General features: G+C 33.7%; 2 protein-coding genes across 2 annotated transcripts; both read right to left on the bottom strand.

Moving 5' to 3' along the window:
- Positions 1 to 319: 319 nt before the first annotated feature.
- On the bottom strand, positions 320 to 5,967 carry LOC132732112 (G-protein coupled receptor 157-like). The gene is made up of 4 exons (XM_060718474.1): positions 4,967 to 5,967; positions 2,669 to 2,883; positions 1,764 to 1,944; positions 320 to 1,514 (listed from the first exon to the last, which is right to left on the bottom strand). The coding sequence occupies exons 1-4, from the start codon at positions 5,442 to 5,444 to the stop codon at positions 1,291 to 1,293; spliced, it is 1,098 nt and encodes a 365-aa protein (XP_060574457.1). The 5' UTR covers positions 5,445 to 5,967; the 3' UTR covers positions 320 to 1,290.
- A 1,261-nt stretch (positions 5,968 to 7,228) lies between these two features.
- On the bottom strand, positions 7,229 to 17,551 carry LOC132732114 (G-protein coupled receptor 157-like). The gene is made up of 4 exons (XM_060718477.1): positions 16,794 to 17,551; positions 11,285 to 11,493; positions 10,196 to 10,373; positions 7,229 to 8,849 (listed from the first exon to the last, which is right to left on the bottom strand). Exons 1-4 carry the CDS (start codon positions 17,272 to 17,274, stop codon positions 8,656 to 8,658), a joined length of 1,062 nt encoding a protein of 353 aa, XP_060574460.1. The 5' UTR covers positions 17,275 to 17,551; the 3' UTR covers positions 7,229 to 8,655.
- Positions 17,552 to 18,371: the final 820 nt, after the last annotated feature.

The following is an 18,371-nucleotide window of genomic DNA, read 5'->3' as shown; positions in this document are numbered from 1 at the left end:
TGTCTTCTTCTACAACTTTTCAGATTATCAAACCTTCTCTTCGGTCCACAATCCGGATGTAAATAATTTTGGTGTCCCAAGATTGGTCATAATTATGATGATAAATGGTCATTGGGTACATTAGTGCTTGAAGAAAGGCACCTTTATCCACTGCGTTTCCACTCCTACCGCACACGCACAGCAGAGAAGATCAAAGTGATGAATAGATGTATACAGATGACAGATCCGTTGCTGACATGGTACGAGATGATATATTTATATTTGCTCATTGTTCTGGGAACAATTATTTCTATAGCTGCTACATGAAATTGGTAATATTCAATGTCATCCTGCTTTTGTATTATATTTCGTGTTTTAAGTTTTCATTTTTCCCAATAATTGTCATACATTTAGATATAGTTGAAGTATATTGGGTTTACTGTCTTACTATATTATGATTTCACATTGTATAGACATAAAAACATTCAAGACATTAGATTGCTATCACAGTTCACGGTGGCTGAGCGAATTGCTATGACAAGCCGTTTTAACCTTGAGCAAGAAACTTTACTCTCATTGCTTAGTACTGGTTGATGTTAGGATCGAGTTCGAGAGTGTGTCTTTAAGCTTATAGCTTGCAACACAATCATACTACAACATATTACATAGAAAGAGCTGTCTTCTTGGGGCGCGGACGGTGCCTTGTACATCTTAATACGGTTCTTAAACATCCTTTATCAAACCGATCCTGCAACATTTTCAAATTTGTTGTTTTGGACTTTGACTTTCTTTAGGGATTATTTTTTCTCTTTTCACCCTTGTACGAAATACAGACACACACTGTTGTAAAAGGTGTCAATGAATTTATATGTTAACATTTTCATGTTATTGTGAGAGTGCATGCTTCAAAATATATTTAAAATGTAAGATACTCACGAAACTGTGACAGTAAAATTTTTCAAAAATAAACTGTAATCAATATCTGCTAATTCATAAGAAAAAAATGAAATAAAAGAATATCGTTCAGTAACAGTCAACTGCGCCTAAAATGCCAAAATGGACAATTATATACATTTTTAACTGCAGGATAGGCATTAACTGTGCAGTAATTTGAATAATGACAAACTCGGCAACGTAGATAACAGTTATAAAGCACAAAAGTGTGAAAGTAACAGTCCTTTTTAGATTAGTTTAAAGTATGATACAGCATTTCACGATTGTTTTCTTTAAATACACTTAATATTCGACATGAAATCGTTGTAATAAAGGGCCATGAAAGACATGAAATTGTATGATAAAACATGTCTGCCGTTATGCTTGCAATGATTCTGTTGAAGTAAAACCACTGTTTACATAATCCTCTCTTCTGGCCGCCACGTGGTCATCGCTTACATTGTTTATATTATTGCCACAGTAATGTTGTCTGATAGATTTGTCAAAAACACAAAGGAAAATAAAGTTTCCGAACGCTTGTGCCGTGTCACCAAACGCTTGCCATACCATCATAGCTCTGTCTGTAATTGTCATAACGCCATCTGGAATAGGTCCAACACTTTTGGTAATCACAATATATATAGGGTAAAAAGTAGACTTAAACTTTTGGATTTTTAAGACTTTTTCGTTAATACGGTACACATTTATCTGTTATTGAAACTTAATATATAATACATGTATATGAACCTGTTATCAATTGTTCGAATAAATTGTAGTAAATTATAAGTTTAGTATAGTTTGATATACACATATGATGTGTTTTTTGGATTTTTATGTAATAACAAATGTACCTGTTGGTTCTTTGATTATATGCATCAAGAATCGGAAGGTTCCTCCAAAACGAAGAACATAGAATATGAGCCAGACATATACAAAATTCTTATCTTCCGGTCGTAGACCTTTGGACACATTTACTTGTGTACTCTGTCCGAATAACTCGGCAAACGGTGTCCGTCTTTTCTTCATGCATGTCTGTTAAATATATTCAAACCAGAAAGTACTTTGTATGTTTCATATGTCACGGTTCAGAACTGTTTACTATTTAGAGGAGAAATTGTCTAAGCGGCCCGATAGCTCAGTCGGTAAAGCCGAGGTGCGGTTTTCCGAGGATCCTGGATTCGAGTAGCGGCCAGGCACAGTTTTTCCCACCCTGTGGCACAGAGTCCGACATTTTTCTCCAATTAATAGTGTCATGACACATAATTAATGATAAATATATTATATTTAAGTATAATATTTATTGACAATTGGCGAGAAAGTCTTGATAAAGACTTGAGAAAGCTTGTCAAGGTTAATTAATGTACAACATAAATCCCTTCTTTGACTCTATAACGTGTTAAAATACCCTTTTGTAAAATATAATTAATTTACATTAAATCTTTATTTACATATTTCTAATGGGTAAGTATGTATATGCCACTGAAGCAGACTTTAGAACATAGAGATCTGTACAAAATATGATACACAAGATCAACAAGAAAAGGCGGCGTTCAATGAACGCAACCCCCACATGACCCAACAAGAACTAGCGGCAAGGAGCTCAGGAGAAATATAAAAATTAAATTGCTTATGATGGTTTGGCGTTTATGTCTGGTACGAAGAAACGCCAACGATTTGCAGGTAATCATTTATGTTATCCTGTAGGAAAGTAACATACATTTATCCTAGAAAATAATCAAACTTTTCTTATACTTACGGGTAATATATACTTTTTATAAACGACATAAACCAGCACTTCGGCTAAGATGATATAGGATAGAATTTCCCATCCTTTCACTGTCAGAAACATCCAGAGTATGGCCGTTTTTCTCGGTAAGTTTGAGTTTGTCTTAATCCAACACCAAGGTCCTGTGAATATGTCGTCGGTGTCACCAAATACGTTATAGTACAAACCAACTACACATGTGATACCTTCATGAAAATAGAGTCATCATAACTATGTTGTTACAAACATTTACTCTTTCAGATAACACATTTATCATCAAGGTGCAATTCGTAAGTTTCCGAGTTCTAGACATATCAAATAAGCAATAAGCTCTGTGCGGTTTTGTCAGAGCAATAAATGATAGGCCTACTTTCAAGTCATTGCCATTTAATTTGTTTGTTTGTTTGTTTGCTTCATTTTACGCCTTTTTCAACAGTATTTCAGTCATATAGGCGGGTAGTTTCCTAACCATCGTTCCTGGAGAGTTACACCAGTACTAGACTACCTTCCTCCGCGCTAAACTACCAAAGCATCTCCCGGGGATCGAACCCACGCCAGAGAGGTAACTGGATTAGAAGTCATCGACTCTAACCCCTCGACCACGGAGGCGGTCTTTGCCATTTAATAGATGCATAATACACAATTAAATTAAACGAAGTTTACCAAAAATTTACGAGCCGATATATTTTGTAATGTGTAATGAAGGGAGTAAGGTTAATTATATTTTTGTACCTTTGAACTTGTCAAATGTGCCAGCAATTCCACATCATACTACTAAGAGATCTAACAGAAGCGAATTATCAAAATATTTAACTTTAAATATTTTTACTATATATGATTTAAAACTGGTGGAAGTTACTTAATATTATCATTTCCTGTTTTTGGTAACCTTGTCAGTTACCTTAACAAAAAATTGTAGTTCAACTATACATATCTTATGGCAGTGATATATTAAGTTTTACCTAAATTTGAAGTCAAAGGTGACCGATAAATAAACCAAATGTATGGTGGCATATTTCTGCCACCAGATAACCATATAACTAACTAGTTAATTAAGAGGTTAACTAGTTACGTAACTAGTTAACCTCTTAATTAACTAGTTACTTATCAGGTTAACTAGTTGAGTAACTAGTTAACCTCTTAAATTAACTAGTTAGGTACCAGGTTAACTAGTTACGTAATTAGTTAACCTCTTAATTAACTAGTTAGGTACCAGGTTAACTAGTTACGTAACAAGTTCACCTCTTAATTAACTAGTTAGTTACCAGGTTAACTAGTTACGTAATTAGTTAACCTCTTAATTAACTAGTTATGTATCAGATTAACTAGTTACGTAACAAGTTAACCTCTTCATTGACTAGTTAGTTATCCGGTTATCTGGTGGCAGAAATATGCCACCATACAAATTTGATAGTGTGCTACAATGTTACAAGTATCATGTTAATTTGATGAAGATTAGATTTGAGAACTGATATAACATCTGTAATGAATTTTGTTGGTTACATGTATCATATGTAAGGTTTATATGAGTTGATTTAAAAATTCACACCACACTCCACAACTGACATATTCTCTTTAAAGGCACACAGCACCTTAGAAATACAAATAAAACTTTTTTGATTCTTAAGAAATGTCAAATGTGCGTTTAATGATCTGCTTTTTTAATGTTTTTATAATGGATTAAGTGCATATTATACGTTTAACAACTCAAGTACGTTGTGCTCAATGTGCAGTAATGTGTTGTAAAGGTAGCAAAATGTATGACTTTCATACAAAATATTCATTCACTTGATTATAACCATTGCCAAAAAAAAAGAAAAATTAGTGAAAAATAAAGTTGATCTTTATGAGTATTTATCCTTTTTCTTTGGAAATGTAAAAAGAAACCAAAAATAAAAAATTTCTTTTGAGAAATGAAACTGGAAGCATTTCTGAGGCATAATGGGGCCTTTAACTAATTATCATCATCATTATCATCATCGTTATTATCTCCATCATCATCAGCAGCAGCAGTACCATCATTATTAGGGGTATAAATTCATTATTAAATTTCATATGCATGTATTGTTGTTGTCTTTTTTTTCTTGTTCTTGTTGTCCTTCGTTTAAGGGGGAGGAGGTTGGGATGAAGGGGTGGTTATTGTTTTTGAGGGGTCGGGATTGTTTGGGGATTGTTTTTGTTTGTTTTTTATGAGGTGCTATTCCATGCATATTACATTTTATACAGTTTTTATTGCAAGGCGCATAATCCAATCCATTATAGAACTAAAAGTAAGGTAAAAAAAATTACCTGGTATACCCCATGACATCACATGATACATAACGGTTGCACGCTTGTTAGACATGTTATCAACCCATCTCGGTTTCAGTACCTGGACCTGAATATAAACCGCTATTAAAACAGTCCAGAAAAAAGAACTGCAAGGGGCAAATGATGTTATAAAACTTTGAAGGGTGCAACTTTCTTGTTCATGCTCATTGCTTTTATCTCTGTATTCCAGAAGTATGTATCTTGCTAAGCCAATGATTATACCAACTACATCCAGCAAATTGGCAATGGTCAAACACAGTAATAGTTTTCGGATATAATTCCGGACGGAAGCGATGGCATAATAAGATACAAATATGCATATTATTCCAATCAAAGACAGCAAACAACTTAAAATGGTAACAACAAGAACGAAAATTGGCACATGATTTATGGGACTTTTTGTCGCTGTCGTAACGTTGTTATACGTAGACGTTGTACTGACGTAAGACGTCTCCATATTTTCTAGCGCGTTTTATAATGTTCACTTATGTTGCGAAATAAAGACTCCAGAAGAATTTATTTCCACTGTTACTGTTAACTTGATGTTTGATGTATCTTTTCTTGAAGCTTTGTGTTATAAAATAATTGGTAACGTAAATATGTCACAATAAGCGTTGATATCGTATCACTCTAACCGTCTGTTCGTCCTTCCTTTTAAGACATCTAAACTTCAGCCATTTCAAATTGATATATTTCTGAGATTTATCGGCTTTCTCTGTTGATATTCCGTAAAACCAAACTCATTTGCTGATTAAATTCACTTTCTGATTTATATTTATCAAAACGCAGTGTTTGTATTTTTAATTTTCATTATCCCGAAGACAATCAATATATATATATGCACTTTGTCACACAAATTATAAGTAAAAACTAATTAGATCTATTTATCCAAACTTTTGTTACTATTCATAATTATACATTATTCAAATAATGGAAAACAACTTATCCTTTTTACCTCAATAAATACGTATGAACACATAACACACATAGCTAGGGTAAATTATCACTACATGTAGTTTAAATACATATTTGTATTAGTTTAAATTATGTTCGTCTTATCGTTATTATCAATTACATACGTGCGTCAGTATCACTGTATGTACGTCGATTAAAATTTCCGAAATTTTGCCATTCATTATTTATGTTTCAATTGATTTTTAAACAATAATTTAAACGGGTTTTTATTTCTTGTGTATTTATGACAATACTATTAAAGGGGAAATTACTGGGGTCAAAACTCCTGGAAAATATAATTGAAATTTGTACATAAATCAAATGGGACACGATATAATTATATGAAAATTGTAAGAGATGTTAAAGAACTATGTGGCCAAAATCAAATTGAAAAGATAACTATTTCAGCTTGAAGGGGGTAAATTTGAAAAATCAAACTGATTATTCTGGAATAACCGAAGTGAGCGGGGAATGATCAAAATTTTGCACACAAGTTGTTGGTCCAGTTTATACAGGTATCTTAATTGACAGTACAACAATCTCGAGAAGAATATTTTCAGTCCAGTCATGTGAACAAATCCTATCCTTGGTGAAGTCCCTTTAAACTTTCAAATAGTATGAATAATACAAGTCATAGGGAATAATTGTAATACGGATTAATAACAATGCGTACACTGAATGATAAACTGTATGATAAACCTAGATAACCATGAGATAATGGATCAATACATAACCTGTTGAATTTTAAATATTATGGATTTTGCCTCGTTTTGCATATAATATGAAATAGTTCTTTTAAGTTTTAGGTATTTTGATAATTTTTTAATGATAAAACATAGATCAATCAACATTATACGTAATGGCTGACTGCACGGTTCTATACTGGCTGTACAGTATCTGTTTCCGGTTAGTTTAAGTGGTTCGAGTATTCAAACATAATAGCATTGTGATAATAATAATTGATACGGAAAGATGTCCATTCACTTTAACCACAGTCGTCTTAAATCACAGTCGAGTTAAACGCGCGTGTTGTGATTAAACATTGACAAGTACCGCCTCCGTGGTCGAGGGGTTAGAGTCGATGACTTCTAATCCAGTTACCTCTTTGGCGTGGTTTCGAACCCCGGGAGATGCTTTTGTAGATAAGCGCAGATGAGAGTGTAACTCTTCAGGAACGATGGTTAGGGAACTACCCGCCTATATGGCTGAAATACTGTTGGGAAAAGGCGTAAAATGAAACAAACAAACAAACAAACATTAACAAAACTATGATAAGAAATATTTCGTCAACAGCCGATATTTTTATTGTGAATATAACAAATGATATTTAAAAAATAACTTACATAAATGTTATCATTTACTTTTTGTGCTCTTTTACATATCTAGGTCATATAATTTTCCATACTTAAGCTATAACTCGAAATGAAAAGCATGCACATCATATAGATATTTGAGCCGCGCCATGATAAAACCAACATAGTGAGTTTGCGACCAGCATGGATCCAGACCAGCCTGCACATCTAGGATCCATGCTGTTCGCTATCAGTTTATCTACTTGTAATAGGTATTGTAAGCCCTGATCAGACTGCGCGGATGCGCAGGCTGGTCTGGATCCATGCTGGTTGCAAATGCATTATGTTGGTTTTGTCATGGCGCGGATGAATTATTACATGTTTTCAGTGAAGAACGAAACTATATTGCGGTAATGTCACAGTGAATTATCACAATATAATTTTCACAGAATTCGGACACATATCTGAATGCTGATTATTAAATAAGTCGAAATACTGCGACATGCACTCCGTCATGGGTAAAATATGCTTTATTACAAAAGGCACGTTAATATCTGCATATATATCATTTTTTATAATAAAAATTATTTTTCAATAAGAACAATGTGACGTATTGATTTGATGACGTTATGAGTGAGAGGGCAAGCCAAAAAAATGACGTAAAAGTAAAAAAAATACTTTAAAAGCAGGATATAAAAAGAAAATATTTTTGATTTGTATGTTAGATCAAAATATATGTCACTCGTTAACACCAGCTCTTTTACATATTCACTCATACGCCACTTGTGAAATTATTCCATCATGTGTTCACTCTGTGAAAAATATTTTGATCTTACATGCGAATCAAACAAATATTTTCTATTTCTTTCATCAAAGCAATAAGAATATCATACAAAAATAATGAAATAATGACTTGAAAATTTCAACCAATGACAATATAATTGCATTCTGTTAACGTATTAACAGTAACAAAATATTAATCACTTACATTCAAATTTTGTGCTATGGATTTGCTCTGTTTTAGATTTTGGAACGGTCCATTGAAAGTGTAAGGGATTTAATATCAAAATTGAAAAACAAACATCTACCAAATAGTATAGAACCTAGTCAGCCTACCTACACTGAACGGATTTGTAGGCTTGCCCGTGGCAGCGATTAATGATGCCTGGAAGGTAATGGTTAATAGCTTCACATTATTATACAAGTCATGTAATATTATATTGATGTAACTTTGTCAATCGGTCAAAACTTGTTTTCCTCTGAATGACAACGTTTAAACATACATTCATTACTGTACGTGGATGTGATAGTTAATATAATTCATACATGTCATATGTTATGTTTCACAAAACTTGCGTTTCGTCACTTATTTATGCACCTTTTGTTTCATCTTTAGTCACGTGCATGACAATTGTTACGTCATCACATATTTATGCCTTGCTCTCCTCCGTTATTAGCCATTTGATCATTTCTGTCGTTTCTTGACAGACGACTGCAATAATGTTGTCTGATTACTCTGTCAAATACACAAAGACAAATAAAGTTGACGAACGCTTGTGCAGTATCGCCAAACGCTTGCCAAGCCAACATCACTCTGTCTGTAATTCTCATTTGTTCTGCAATAAAGAGACAACAATGTTACAGTACATGTACTTTAATTTACAAACAAAATATCGGTGCAAGATTGACAAATTGAATAGAATTGTTCTCAATAATGCATTAGCTAGTTGTTACAACAGCCCAATACTCGTGCCGTGTTAGGTTGTAAAATAAGCCAATATTTTAGCTAAAATCTGCCAATGTACCGATGAGAGAGACGGGAAGTGGTTTGCTAACCGAAAGTTTTGGGTGTAACCAACTTGCAGTGTGAAATACAATTAACGTACACTTTGTACATTTGCGTGTCCATGTATATGTTGATAATATATATATAAATGTTGAATGTCCCCGTTATTCCCCAGGGTTGGGATACAATTCATTGATGCATAATGAAGATACTTGCAAAATGATACGCCGCGTTCACAAAAAATTCATTTAACAAAGTAATAAAAATAGGTGACCGAATTTTGTTCATACCTAAGATCCATATCATGAAAGGAACATTTGAGCCGTGTCACGTCAAAACCAACATAATCCGCGCAGTCTGATCAGGATCCATGCTGTTCGCTATCAGTTTCTCTTCTTGTTATAGGTTTTGTATTCGAACAGCATGGATCCTGATCAGACTGCGCGGATGCGCAGCCTGGTCTGGATCCATGCTGGTCGCAAACAAATTATGTTGGTTTTGTCGTGACTCGGCTCATTTATTAAACAATAATGTAACAGTAAACGTATTAACAGTACATAGTGCAGAAATAGCCAGATTTACTAAAATATACAGTGTCTCACTTTATAATATCATGTGATGAAAACACCATACATTTAATATATATTAAGACTTTCACTCATTTTGCCTCAGAAATATCAGACTTGTGTCATATCGTTGTGTTAGACTTGTAATATAAGTCAATATTAAAGCAGCCTTCAGATTTGATTTTATTTAATGTTGGAAAACCAATTCTATGTTCTGTTTCAAACTAAGTATTTCTGTGATTTTATCTCGGAAAAGTGCATCATATCATTGATAAGCCTCCATCATAACAGCGTTCCGCGCGTCAGTGACTTTCGTTTCTAAAAATAGAAGATCTGGGAACTCCACTTAACTAATTTAGATATAGAGAGTAGACCGGTAGATTAGAGGTATTGAGGGGTTTCCCTATTGTTTCGTTGGGAAATTTCATTTTTGCCACCTTAATTCTTTAGATTTGACAATTATATGAATAGATTTATCTAAAATAACATATTTTAACTTTAGAAAAGCTGATGGTGTTTACCGTAACATCCTAATCTATTCTGTAATTGAAATTAATATTTTTCTTGATCTCATGTTTATAATGCGTAAACTTAAACACTTTTGTTTTACCATGTAAGGGTCCATACGTAACGTGCAGAAGAAAACGAAATGTTCCTGCGAAACGTAGTACATAGAATATGAGCCAAATAAACACAAAATTTTTATCCCCTCGTCTAAGTCCTGTAGATGTTTGCACATTCGAGTCGTGTATTTCCAAATACTGTCCGCCACGCCGTCGGAGACATCTCTGTAAGGTAAAAAAATACCTGATTTTTAAACATGCATGTGCAAATTGCAAGAATCTTTTAAGCCAAACATAATTCTTATAATATGGCGTATATTATACCATTATAATCGAATATATACTATGTTAGAGCATTCAAACTCTCTAAAAATCTAAATTTATCATATCTATATGAAGATTTATGCTGCTGCTGCTGTTGCTACCGTTGTTGTTGTTGTTGTTGGTGTTGTTGTTGTTGTTGTTGCTGCTGTTGTTGTCGTCGTCGGTGTTTTTTTGTGAACCAAAGAATAATAATGTGTTATCATGACGGTATATAAGGGGTAAGTTGGCCTGACTACGACATGTTCATCATTTCTACTAAGGAAGATGTTAGTCAGATTTCTGGTTATTTTTTAAAAGTGTATTTTACATTGTCGATATTATTAAGCCAGTGAAGTTGCAAGAGTTATTCCTAAACACATTATGAATGAAGTTTGAATACATTAGTCATAATAAAGATATCAGTTTATGTTCGTTACGTAAAAGAGAATTCAACACTTAAGCCCAAATGGTATCTTGTATAAAAAGTTTCTGTCTATAAAACTTATGCTTAATGACCTCCGTCCCTTTTTTTCAAACTTTTGCATTGTAGTCCAAATCTTGCTCCGGGCATTGCTTCAGGCTTTCAATAGTATACTAAAATAAATATAAGTAAAGAATCCATAAAGAAAGCTCGGAACGACAAAATCAAAAATGTTGCAGGCTCGGATAGTTTGAAAAAATGCAAATGCTGGAAAATGCAAGTTATCGTTCACGCCCCCCCCCCTTCTAGCACCGGCTTCTAAAGTTATTAACATTCCTCTGTTAAAAACATCTCTCAGAGACTTGATTGTTTTATACTTACAGGTAATATAGATTGATTGTTTTATACTTACAGGTAATATAGACGTTTTATAAACAACAAATACAAGAACTTCCGCCAGAACTAGATACGAAAGTAGTTCCCATCCCTTTACTGTCAAAATCATCCACAGTATAGCAGTCTTCCTCTCTGGATTTGTCTTTATCCAGCACCAAGGTCCCGTAAAAATATCCTCTGTGTCTCCAAATACTTTAAAGTACAGCGCAAGAATACAGGTTAATCCTATAAAATACAAGTATGTACCCAAATAAATCTGTTAAAAATTTAAAGACATATCTTACTTTTAATAAATAGTACATTGTATACCTCACTTAGGACCTCATAGAATTAAAGTGACAAATCAGTTAGCCCGGAAATATTTGGGTAAGGTATGTTTAATGTTTTGCGCTGTCTGAGAGGTCACTATAATACTATGAGGTACAAAGAACTGTATGCTATTTCTTACAGTATACCATGCATTACTTGGACATAAAGGTAAAACTTCAACGAGGACGGAAATCATATTGCTTTAATAACAATCTTTTTTTTTGTAAAATGTACTGAAGACTGTTGGTATTACGCAAATTGTAATAAAACCCTCGCGGCTACACGCGGTCGGACAAAAACGCGACAGTGCTCTCCAAGGCGGTCACTGTAACTTTGTCATGCATTGAATGATTTCAAAATAACTAGGCATAAATGTCTACCACATTAAGACGATGTGTCGCGTCCAAGAATTACGTCTCAAAGGTCAAGGTATCACTATCATTTTGAAGTTTCTAATTATCGCAATTAGAAGAAATAGGTACACACATTCGTGTTCGGACTGTAACTTTGTCATGCATTGCATGATTTTAAAACACTTAGACATAAGTGTCTACCACATTAAGACAATGTGTCGTGTCTAAGAATTACGTCTCTACCTCAAAGGTCAAGGTCACACTATCATTTTGAAGTTTCACATTTTCACAATTAGAATTAATAGGTACACACAATCGTGTCCGGGCTGTATCTTTGCCATTCATGGACGGATTTTAAAATAACTTGGCATAAGGTCTACAACATCAAGACAATGGTGCGTTCAATAATCACGTCCCTACCTCAAAAGTCAAGGTCACACTACCATTTTAAAGTTCACTTTATCACAATTAGAGTTTATAGGTACACACATTCGTGTCCGGGCTGTAACTTTATCATGCATCAAAGGATTTTAAAATAACTAGGCATAATTGTCTACCACATCAAGACGATGTGTCGCGACAAAGAGCCATGTCTCTACCTTCAAGGTCAACGTCACACTTATAGTTTGAAGGCACTCATTCTCTCGAGAAGAGTTTGAAGATACACATTCATGTCTGGACTGTAACTTTGTCATGCATGGAAGGATTTTAAAATAACTTGGTACAAATGTCTACCACATCAAGACAATGTATTGCGGTTAAGGCTCATGTCCGTCTGTCTGTGTGTCCCCACTTACACAACAATCATGTCCAGACTGTAATTTTGTCATGCATTTAGGAATTTTGAAATAATTTGGCACAAATGTCTATCTCATAACAACATTTTGTCGCGTCCAGGAACCACGTTCCTTCTTCAAAGGTCAAGATCACACTTCTATTTTGAAGGTTCATGCTATCGCAATTAGAGATTACATGTACAATAATACCAAGAACAATATTCAGCAATGAGTTTCTTTCATTCTCTGTTCTTTTCATTATACCTGAATGCATAAGAATCATTTTCGGGGGCATTAGTCACTTGGGTGACAGCTCTTGTTAATTTGAATATGCCCACTGATGTACCATTTTAAACAAATCCGACTCATTGTCAATAGATTGGCATTTTGTATTGCGGTTTCTACAACCATATACATGTATATAATAATAAATATATAAATAATGTATTGTTTGCTTTTGTATCTATAAATTTACTTATTTTACGTGAACTTTTACTTGATATATTGTAAATAAACTTGTCAACAAGTCCAAGCAATAAATTACTATTTGGTTACATGTTTAGTTTCTTAGCGTAGGTTAGACCGAAATACCGTATCCGTTCTGTGTATTCATACTATTGTGTTCGAGGTCCTTATCCGAAGACTTACTGAAAGGGTCGAAAAGTTGTGATTGGGCTCGCTGATTCTTATATGAATAAAATAAATAAGGAACATATTTAATATAAGGTATAATATTAACAATAAGTATTATTACCCCTCACTTTTTTTCGTAATGCTAATTTCCCATAGGCCTCTGAGAGTTATTTTTACTGTTAATGCAAGTGTACCACGTGACTAAGAATGTTGTACTGTTACAAATAAACAGTATTTTTTAACAGTGTAAAATCTGGTCTCGTGGTCTATTTTCTAAATAAAATGAAATAAAATGGCCGCCATTTTTCTCTCGATTCATTTTTATTTTCGACGTTAAACCCCGATAGGACATCAATTTCTTCTCTGGAGTAACTATGACACTCATAAAATTTAGTTGTTCGCACCCTGGTGTGCTTTTCGCGTATAAAATATCTTTTTGTTGAATAGTCAAAAAGTGAACATCCGTTTTCAACGGAAGTAATTGCAATGTAAATAATTATGTGTCAAAATGGATCATGCAGACGATTAAAGTATGCAACAAAGGATTATTTAACAATTTAATCATTGAAACGTTACAGATATGGTGGACAGACATAGGATATCATCGTTATTTTGTCAAAAACCATGCTAAGAATATTCTAGAAACAGAAGGATCAGATTTCACAGATCATAACCGTGTAAATGGGTTAGTGTTTTGTTTTCTAAATAAATCCTTGCTTATTGTATGTTTATGATTTGTAGATATCATCACTTGCTTAAAGAATAAAAGAAAAAGAAAACTTCTCAAGTAGGCTTAAAGAACACTTAAAACTTAAAAGGTAAGGACAGTTTAGTTATTGTTACTTTTGATTTATTTTTGTTACAGTTAGATTTAGTTGACAATTTCAGATCACCACAGTATTTTTGTTCGGGGTAATAAAATAAATAACACATGGGTTTGTGAGTAACAGTAAAAATATCATCCCTCGTAAAAATCAAAGGGCTGCAACCTCTGTGGTATTTTCTGATCTTTGCAATCTAAATCATACTGACTATCTGTATGTATTTTCCTATATAAGTTTATTTTTATATACTATAATTAATCTTACGCAGCGACTGCGTCTATAACAGTTTGAGATTGATACATTATGGAATTTTGCATGACTAGAGTTGCATCAAAAAATCATTTTCATTTTTTATGACAGCCATACTTTATCCTTGCATATCGTGGCTACTTCCTTAAAAAGACACTTCAAAAAAAAGTTGCCTCGACTAGGATTTGAACCTTGGGCCTCTCACACCCTAAACGATCGCGCTACCTCTGCACCACGGTGAAGTAATACATATGTAGCTTGAATAATAACAAATACATTGTAATTCTAAATTGAGAATTTCCATTCCGTGTTTGTAATCCTTACTAATTTCGAGGTATTTTCTTCACTATAAACCTGTTGTTTAACACTGATGAAAATAATTTAGCGAAAATCTTCTCGCCAAAACAGTACGACATGTATATATTCCACTACTCGACAGTCAGATTTATGTGTACTACGCTCTGGAGTATTCGGTAATCGACATAGCTAAAAATAGCATTTTCATTGATTAAGCTTTACGGAAATAGCCGAACATTTTTCATTGGGTAAAAAAGATATTCATCCGCGAAATTTGTGATTGTAACCTCATATTTCTATTGACTACTCTAAACTTTTAATGCACTGTAATTCGTTAAATGCATACATTAAAAATTATTCTTTATTTTAAATTGCTGGTTTTTAAGCAGTTCTGAGTGAGAACTACTTTGCGTTGTTAGGTCTGTTAGGAAAATTTGTGTTAGACCGTGGATGTTAGCTATGTATTTACTGATCTTGCGATCAGAAAATACAAAAACTGTTACCCTCAGCTACGCCTCGGGTAACAGTATTTTCCTCGGAATGATATTTTTACTGTTACCCACAAACCCATGTGTTATTTATATATTAATATGTGTTTTTATTTCATATATCATCATTTTAATCTATATCTTTCACAACATTTTACTAATGACACCAGATTCTCACCAAACATAAGAGCACTGCGCGAATTGATAATTCCATGATTTCAAAATAGTGCGGATAATTGTATACACCCCAAAAGGGCAATTCCGCTAAAAATTTGTAACTTTTTGTAACCCTTTCTCTTTCGTAAAGCTTAAGTTTTTCCACTTACCTACAACAGTTTTTCCTACCATCATTGTTAGCACGACAGTTTTAAGATACAAATATGCTAGCCATATTTAATTGTCATTTATGCGATGGTTTGGTATTATTTGAATGGCTGCCATGATTGATTATTGAATAAAAGAAGAGAAATGATAACATTTTGATGTAGACTCGCATAATAACTGACTGGGAGCAATTTATCTTTCTGAACACATCCGAAGTTATGCATGTGACTTTGTATTTTACAGATGTAAAGAAATTATAGAAAAACATTGACAAGACCGAGTATAAGAATACTAGCTAGATAGATAGGGAAGGAAATTCCCGTCTCAATGCTTGACCTTGCTACCATATAAAATATGTACACAGGTCCGAATATTCCAGTGTAAGGGGGGAATCCGTTCTTCGTTATTTTTCTTGCAAATAACGCAATACAGTTTACACAGAAATAAAACAAACTTATTTTTTTCGTTATTACTTTCTTTTTGTACAACGACGTTTGACTTTGCAGTTTAACTTTAAATGATGGTGGAATGACGTCATTCACAGCACGCGACTCATTTAGCACGTAAGATTGTAAGACGGTATCTCCCAGAAAAAAATATGATAAACAAGATCAACAAGGAAAGGCGGCGTTCAATGAACGCAACCCCCATATGACCCAGCAACAAGAACCAATGGCAAGGAGCCCAGGCGGACCCCAAACAAAAACAGGACAGGGCAAAGACAGAGCACGGACAGGTTAATCCTTAAATGATAAATAATTTGTAACTGATTAGAAATTCGTATATATCAGACAATCAAGTCGGCTATGCTAGAGATAAAACAGTGGTTAAAGTGTCTGCCCCTCAACCCAGGGATCATGGGTTCGAGCCCTACTTGGGGAACGGCCATGTTACTGGTTGACTCTAGAAAGCGGATTCGAAAGTGATTAATATAAGCTGCAACAACTTGTTTCAATAAGCGTGTTTAAACTAAACTCACAAAAACAAAATATGAATGCATTAGCACAAGTTAAATGTTCGAAAGTTTGACAGACTTGAAAATCTGTTGCTACGAATTTATTGAAGCTGATTTGTTACAAATGGAAGTAAATTTTATGATACACGATATTAAAGATGTTTGTGCTATAGTTTTAATCCTACGTATTAAAAATAAGTATATATTTATTAAATTGGGAAAAGCAAATGTTCGTTATAAATCAAAGATTCGTCAAAGATACGAAATATAAAATGTGCGTGTAAATCTATTTATAGAATAATTCAAAATTGTCTTACCAGGAACGCCCCATGACACCACGTGATACGCCACGGTTGCTTGCTTGCTCGACAGTTTTTGAGCCCAGCTGGGTCTTAATATTTGCACTTGAAAATATATGGCGATAAAAACTGTCCAGAAAAACGAACTACATGGTGCAAAGGAAACTACGACGCTCTGAAAAAGGCACACTTGTCTTTCTTTTTGATATATTTCATCGGTGAACTCCAGCAACATGTATCTCACTATTCCAATTATTATCCCAAGCACATGTATTAGATTAGCTATGGTCAAGAAAATTAAAAGTTTTCTAATATAGTTCCGAATAGTAACAATGGCGACGTAGGATACAAAAATGCAAAATATTCCGATCAGTGACAGACAGCAGCTCGCGATGCTTAGGACAAGCACATAAATGGGAACCACATTATTTGATGGACTAAAAGGGACAACAGAGCTATTATCAAAATACGAAGATGTGTAGAAATCTAGCGTAGCCATGTTTAAATAGTTATATATGGTTTATCTGAACAAATGTATATAATTCCTTTATCTATTCTATGACGCAAATAGTTTATTATTATGTTGATTCCTTTTTGATCTGAAAAATATATCTGTATAATCCATAGACATAAAAAAACTCCTTTCCAATGTGAAAACGTAGTTATATATGACACCCATATGTTGTAAAATAAAGGCCAACAGCTCGTTTCAGTTTCGTTGCTTAGCAAAACAATTGCTTTAACATATATAGTACTTTTCCGTGAAATCTTGAACATCCCGATCTTCAAGTTACTGAATCTCATAGCAGTCAAAAATAATGATGAAAAATAGAATAGTTACTATAATTATGTGTACATATTGAACTATTAAACAATTGAATCCAATGGTCATATCCTGTGGTTTAAGATTTATCACAATTTATATATGCGGAAACAAACTCGTGTATAGATCGCATACGATTGTATGACAGTGAATGCAAATAAGATTTACAACATTAAAATAACATATAACAACCTTATCCCAGGCCCAACATCACAATTTTGTGATTCATGCGGCCAACTGAGTTCGTTCTTAGGGGAGTAATTTTCTGTCCTCCTTTTCTTCATCATCATTCTCCTTCTTCTTCTTTGTCGTATTTATTTACGAGATACTTCCTTCTTAATTAAAAAAGCAACCTTTTAAACATATATCTTAAATTATTTGTACTTGTACTTGTTAATTTGTACGAATTGATAATTTTTTGATATCTGTTCACCATCCCGAATGTTTTTTTAAGTCCGTACGTATTTATATCAATTTTTGCAGAAATTGTCTGACCTTATGTGCTTGTTTAGATTCATTCTGGGATTCATCATTTGGAAAAGAAAAATTGTCCTTATGAAATCTTAATTGCCTTCTAAAGGTGTACATATAGGACAGACTGGAAACGGACGGACGAACTGACTAACTAACGGACACAGTCAGAGAGTTACGGTAACAAATATGATATTGCGTTGCGTGGGGGTCTATGTGGAAGGATCTCTACAGAATAGGGTGTGGTAGCGAATGAATCTGTTAGCATGCTATTTTTTTAAGAAACAATATAAAATAAACTT

The sequence above is a fragment of the Ruditapes philippinarum genome, unplaced genomic scaffold (assembly GCF_026571515.1).
Source record: "Ruditapes philippinarum isolate M1 unplaced genomic scaffold, ASM2657151v2 ctg1613_1_1_1_1, whole genome shotgun sequence".
Classification (NCBI taxonomy): Eukaryota; Metazoa; Mollusca; class Bivalvia; order Venerida; family Veneridae; genus Ruditapes; species Ruditapes philippinarum.
The sequence above is the reverse complement of the archived record's forward strand: the minus strand, read 5'-3'. Positions and strand labels throughout refer to the sequence as shown.

Coding starts and splice junctions, on each gene's coding strand:
- LOC132732112 (XM_060718474.1), bottom strand. CDS start 5,444: ATGGAGACGTCTTACGTCAGTACAACGTCTACGTATAACAACGTTACG. Junction 2,884..4,966: donor GATGTCATGGGGTATACCAG/GTAATTTTTTTT, acceptor ATTTTCATGAAG/GTATCACATGTGTAGTTGGT. Junction 1,515..1,763: donor TATAATCAAAGAACCAACAG/GTACATTTGTTA, acceptor GACCTATTCCAG/ATGGCGTTATGACAATTACA.
- LOC132732114 (XM_060718477.1), bottom strand. CDS start 17,274: ATGGCTACGCTAGATTTCTACACATCTTCGTATTTTGATAATAGCTCT. Junction 10,374..11,284: donor ATAAAACGTCTATATTACCT/GTAAGTATAAAA, acceptor TTTACCTTACAG/AGATGTCTCCGACGGCGTGG. Junction 8,850..10,195: donor TACGTATGGACCCTTACATG/GTAAAACAAAAG, acceptor TCTTTATTGCAG/AACAAATGAGAATTACAGAC.